The sequence below is a fragment of the Myripristis murdjan genome, chromosome 12 (genome assembly GCF_902150065.1).
Source record: "Myripristis murdjan chromosome 12, fMyrMur1.1, whole genome shotgun sequence".
NCBI lineage: Eukaryota > Metazoa > Chordata > Actinopteri > Holocentriformes > Holocentridae > Myripristis > Myripristis murdjan.
In genome coordinates this window covers 30,949,958-30,955,963 of record NC_043991.1, presented here as the reverse complement: position 1 = coordinate 30,955,963, position 6,006 = coordinate 30,949,958, and the positions used below count along the sequence as shown (strand labels likewise).

Here is a 6,006-nt window from a genome sequence, read left to right as displayed (position 1 = left end):
TGAGCATCTTCTGTTTTCTGTGTGGTACGACTGTGTGTGTGTGTGTGTGTGTGTGTGAAAAAAAAGAATTTCCGAGGTTAAAGTCTAGTCTTAATTTATGTGAAAACACTTGTATATTCTCTTGGATTAAAGTTGTAAATTTATGACAAGAAAAAAAAAAAAAATCCATGATGTCATGTTAGCATCATTGCAGGGTGGAAAAAAAAAACTTATGGAACCAGGAGAGCGGGGCTAAGTTTTAAGAGAGAAACAAAACTTGAAACTTGAAGTCACAAATTTGTGAGAAAAAAAAACAGCTAACAAATTAATGAGAAACTAAACTCAAAATTAGTCTGTTGTTTCCTTTTCTTCGGAATAGGCCTAAATTATGGCAGTGTCTCTTCAAAATCCAGATGCTGATGAGATTATAGTGATTGTGGGCTAAAATCAGCAGGATTTTTATTTATTTATTTATTTATTATTCTTTATATCATTCATTTATAAAAGAAAAGAACAATTTAATATAAAAATACATTCCCAGATCTTGAATGAAAGGGAGCAGAAAGAAGAATAATCTTATTTAATCTGCCCCTTTATCCCAAGAAATCCATTTACAAAAAACATAATTTAAAAAACAAAATAAACTAGAAATAAAATAAAATAGCTGCCAGCCAACCCCGACAGTCAGATTCCTTTTTAGTTCCCAAGTTACAATTCAGTTAATACCATTCAAACAACAACAAAAGAGATATTTATACCTTTCATGACAATGGGTATGGGAATGACAATCAAACATAACTAACATATTTCATTATTTGGCTTTAAGGGTTCTTTTAAATGTAATGTTTGATTTGGATTCTTTGGTTTCTTTGTTCAGATTGTTCCATAAACTGATTCCTTTCACAGAAACACAACGTTCCATCAATTTAGTCCTGAATCTTGATTTCCTTGTTCCTAGATCCCACTGTAAAGTAGGATTTGATGAGGTCATTGGCTGCAGGCCTGATACACAGCAAGCAGCAGCGTCTGCAGTGTGGAGCTCATCCAAGTCAAGCTATATGGCTCTGTGGCCGAAAAGAAAGAGAAAAACCTGAGAAAATTGACATTTTTTCTTAGAATATTCCTCCCCATTCCTCTGCTCTGTATTTATTCCCCTGTACTCTGGCACTAAGAGGCCGTCGTAGCCGCCGCGGCAGCACGGTCCTTGTTCCTGACACCATCCTCTCCCACCTGTTGAGCAGCCGAAAGCGATAGGGGCTCTGCTCGCTTCTCCACCCATTCGACATGACGGAAAAGAGTTCCGGGTTCTTTCAACCGACAGCTCGTCACTACTTGGTTGCACCAGCGGAACACAAGGCTGTATGATGGCTCTTCTACTGGACAACCAGTTCCAGCAGTTACCTGCAGATAACTCAGTGGACACAAAGTTGTTTCTCGACTCTGTGTCTCATATTCCGTCTTTTTTCGGTGAGTACACCTTCACGGAACGTTGTCCGGCGTTGTCGCTGTCACTGTTGACTTGTTGTTTCACTTCTCATGACGAGTAGTATACCTGGAAATTACTGCGCGCCCCCCTGAGTGTGCCTTAAGATAGAATGTGGTTATTAAAATTAAAACACACACACACACACACACACACACACACACACACACACACACACACACACACACACCAGAAATTATGTTGTGTCACAGCCGAGACGTGGATGTGGATTGTAGCGACCATACAGTGACTCCTTTGTGAGAAGCTCATTGTACAGTGAACACAGCACACATAGCCCTCATTGTTACTTTAGCCCGACGTGATACATTCACTGCGTTCCTCACAGTTGTAAATTTACGATTTCTATTCGTCCCCGATGACTGTGTCCCTCTAGACCGCGGTGTGATGAACTCATTCATATTTTATTGCATTGCTCTCAAATGTCTGTTTGTCTTTCAGACTGCTTAGGCTCTAAAGTGTTTACACTCATCAAATCAGACATTAACGGCAATATAACGGTGAGATATCTATATCTAACAGATCTATTTAATTATCTGCTTATCTACTTGGAGGTTTGACCACACTGTTGTGGTTTTTGAAGCTTAACATTGCACTTACACTGGACTTTCAGAAAATTAAGGGAGTATATGTCAAAGACCCTGCCAAGTATGCCACCCTCCAGCAGATTTTGGAGGCAGAGCGGGAGGCACACGGGGAAGAATGGCCTAAAGTTGGAGCAACCTTGGCTCTCATGTGGCTGAAGAGGTGAGCAGCCCCATGCCTGCGGCTATGTGATGTGTTGAACTTTGACGGGTTGCACTGGGTGAGACTTTGACCCTAGGATGGCAAAGTCATGACTAATTGACTTACCTTCATTGTCTCCAGCCTTTCCCTAATCATTGCCCAAACCAACTCATGCCTAACCCTAACCTTAACTGATAATTAGAATCTGATTAAATTAGAATCAGAAATACTGTATTTATCCCCAAAGGGAAATTGGGTCACTTTCAGTTGCTCAAATTCCCATAAGCATAATTATAAGAAATAAGAAATCAAAACATATGTGCATTAGAAATAAGCCAAAAGCCAAAATGACCACTCAGATGACTTTGCCATTCTTTAAAAACTAAAACCCATTAGGTTTGCAGTGAGCACAATATCCCAGGCGCACATGGCACTTGGTTGAACTGAAATGGCCAGAGAGTCTTACTTTCCTCTTGCTCCTGCAGGGGTCTCCGTTTCATCCAGGTCCTGCTGCAGAGTTTGGCAGATGGGGAGAAAGATGAGAACAACCCTAATCTTATTCGCGTCAATGTCACCAAAGCTTACGAAGAGGCACTGAAGAAATATCATGGCTGGGTTGTTCAAAAGATTTTCAAAGTAAGGGACTAACCAGCAGATACAGATGTTTAATTTTCTTACAGTTACTGTAATGATAGATTCAGGTACTTTTTTTACTTTTCTACAGTATATGAAGTACATTTCTAGTATTCCTGTATGCATCCTAATGATCATATAAACTTTGAGTGTCTGCCTTGCAGGCAGCCTTAATTGCTGCACCGTACAAATCAGACTTCCTCAAGGCTCTGTCCAAGGGAGAGGACGTCAGTGAGGAGGACTGTTTGGCTAATGTGCGTCAGTTCCTGGTCAATTACACAGCCACAGTGGATGCCATCTACAAGATGTACACAACTCTAAATGCAGAGCTGGACTACACTGTTTGATGTCAGGAGACAGAAGTGGACTGCAGCATCCTACACAAACCTCTGTAATCCCTCTCAGGTGAAAGTGTTCTGTTGAAGGATTTTTCGGTCAGTACTGGTGCACTAACATGCATTCATTAATGTGAGTCATGAAGAACACAGCCATGCATTAATGTTTACCACATCAGAAACTAATAAGGAGTCTGTCTGATTAACAGATAGATTCATATAGCGAGTGCTGGTCATAGTCTGCCAATATGGATTAATTCGCTGACGACATGTAGCATTAACTAATACTGTAAATTCATGTGTTTATTACCACAATGAGTTCAAGCCGTCGATTTCAGCTAATAGTAAAATGTACTTCACAGTGAGTTAATAGTTGTATTTCACTAAATAAAGTCATAACATAATGATATCTTCACAAATCATTTCAGGGTTCTAACTCAGTTTTACTGTGAACTGTTGGCTGTACTGGTCAGCACCTGCTTTAATGAATCATAATGATTTGCAAAGATATCATTATGTAATGCTTTTTCTTGTTGAGACACGACTGTTAATTCTCTATTAACTCATTATCAAGTATATATGGTTATGATTATTGGTTTTTATGCTAATGTTTTATTTTTTAGTGATTTGGTTTAGTGACTTACAGCTGTTGGCAGAAGCCAGCTGCATGCTGTCAGTGTCCTGCCTTTGAATCTGAGACTGCAGCTTCAACTCCGATCATTCCTGTTCCATGAACAATAAGCCATCAGGTACTGAACAGATGCACCAGCTCATCTTGTACAATGGCTTCCACCCATTGTGGTAATTAACATGAATTTACATTATTAATTCATACTGGATGCTGACAGAGAATTAATCCATGATTGCAGACTTAATTAATAGCAATTCCTGTATGAGTCAGTGTGTTAATCAGACAAACTCTGTATGAGTTGCTGATGTGGTAAACATTAATGCATGGTTTATGAGTCATGCATTAACTCATAATGATCTGTGCATTAGTTAGGCACTGATGAATGCATATTAGTGCACCAGTATTGCAAAATTTTACCAAATTTTTTTTATTCCTTTCACTGCGGTATTTATTGATTTAACCATGTTCTCCTTTAACAAATGTTAATATGCATGTTCATAAAAATATATTGGTGGGCATAGCAGCAGGAGAATTTTTTTTTAAAGCTTTCTAATGTCAGTATGTTAAAATACAGATAAACTGCAGGACTGTCACATGTGTGGTATGGCTCTTGCCCATGTGCAGGGTTATCCTCCAGGTGGCTTTCAGATGTTGTGTTGGTGGAACTAAATGGTTTTGTAACAGGTTACGCGTTTAGGACATGAAAGCTTTACTGATAATGCTGACAAAGCTTCAAATCAGATGTCCTGAGCTTGGATATACAGTGACACAAGACTACCTCCACTGTACACGTGGGAGCAAGAACCCCTGTAACTGAAAATATTAATATCCAGGGAGCTGCCTTTTAATTACTGGAATCAAATTAGTGCCTTGTAATTTCAACACTGTGTTATGGCATTCACCAGCTGAACAAATCAATGTTTAGTTTAGTCTTGTGTTTTTCCCGTCTTTACATTAGTTCATCTGGATTCATCATGTAAAGTCTGTCAGCCTCCATTAGTGGAAATGATATAATTAGCAGCCAGTCTGTTTCAACTACAATGCAAAAGTGACCTTTAGAGGGCTTTACTGGTGTGCAGTCTCCAGCATGCTTGTGTGTGTGTTCACCAGGAGGGGCTTTAAGATTTTGGTGTGGTTGTGCCCCCCTGTACAAACCTTCCTGTATAAACCTTCCCTCTTAAGTATGAAGCATGTCATGTTGATTCCATTTGTCAGTTCATTAATTATGAGGCAGAGATGACTTTTCCTGTATGTCTACTTCTTGTCAGTCTATGTGTTTGTGAATACTTGATAAACACTGATCATTCTTTTTTCAACTTTTATGATTAAAAAAATGTTTTAAGTTACATTTAAATTAATCAAATCTAACAAATAAACTAATTTTGCTCAAGCTGGCAATATTTTCTTTATGTGTCTATAGATCACAGTATGTCTTATGTTAGCACTGGAATGAAATTGCTATGTAGACCACTGACAATAGTTGAAGAGTTTGTTTTCAAAAAGATGTATAGTACATCCACCTTAAGAGTTATCCCCTGTAAGATTTGTCTTCTTCCAGAATCCAAAGATGTTTCATAATGTCATTTGAATCTGGAAGACTAGATTTGTGCATTTTGCTACTGGACTATAGTCAAAACTCAGTGCTTGATACCGAACAATACTGTCATTTCAACAAACCCAAGCAGGAACTGCAGGGAAATTGTCTGTTCTTCTTCGTGTAACCTAATCCCCCAGATCAACCACCCACTTGTTCCTTTCTCTCCTCACTCTGCGTAGTCTTCCCCTCTTATCTATACTGTGTTCTAGAGGGTAGACCAGTTCTTCTTCCTCGTGCCCGTTCTCCCAGAAGAACCCAGCAAGAGTTAATCTTCTGTGAGTGTGAGCAGGAGGAGCATGTCTGTAATCCTGTAGGTTTATCAGCATAGCGAGCAGGCCTGGACACACTGATATATGGGATGGAAAGGCCCCAGGCGAAGCCAGGAGACAACGGGCATAAAGACGGGAACTCATCTGTAAATGCCTCAGTAACAGAGCCACTCAGCATCCAGACAAAGATGCACAGCTCTGACATATTTATTATTTGCACTGAGGTCATCAAATTAAAAGTACCAATTCTATTTCCAATAGTGCTCCTAACTTCAACATTCACACCAGCTATTAAGCAAAGGTGTGTGTTTGTGTTTCTGTTAGAATTTTTGCTG

The 6,006-nt window shown here is 39.3% G+C and overlaps 1 protein-coding gene across 1 annotated transcript; it reads left to right on the top strand.

Annotated features, from left to right (window-relative positions):
- Positions 1 to 985: 985 nt before the first annotated feature.
- Positions 986 to 5,187, top strand: LOC115368885 (glycolipid transfer protein-like). The gene is made up of 5 exons (XM_030065298.1): positions 986 to 1,446; positions 1,922 to 1,980; positions 2,094 to 2,227; positions 2,692 to 2,842; positions 3,004 to 5,187. The coding sequence occupies exons 1-5, from the start codon at positions 1,341 to 1,343 to the stop codon at positions 3,184 to 3,186; spliced, it is 633 nt and encodes a 210-aa protein (XP_029921158.1). The 5' UTR covers positions 986 to 1,340; the 3' UTR covers positions 3,187 to 5,187.
- The last annotated feature ends 819 nt before the right edge of the window (positions 5,188 to 6,006 follow it).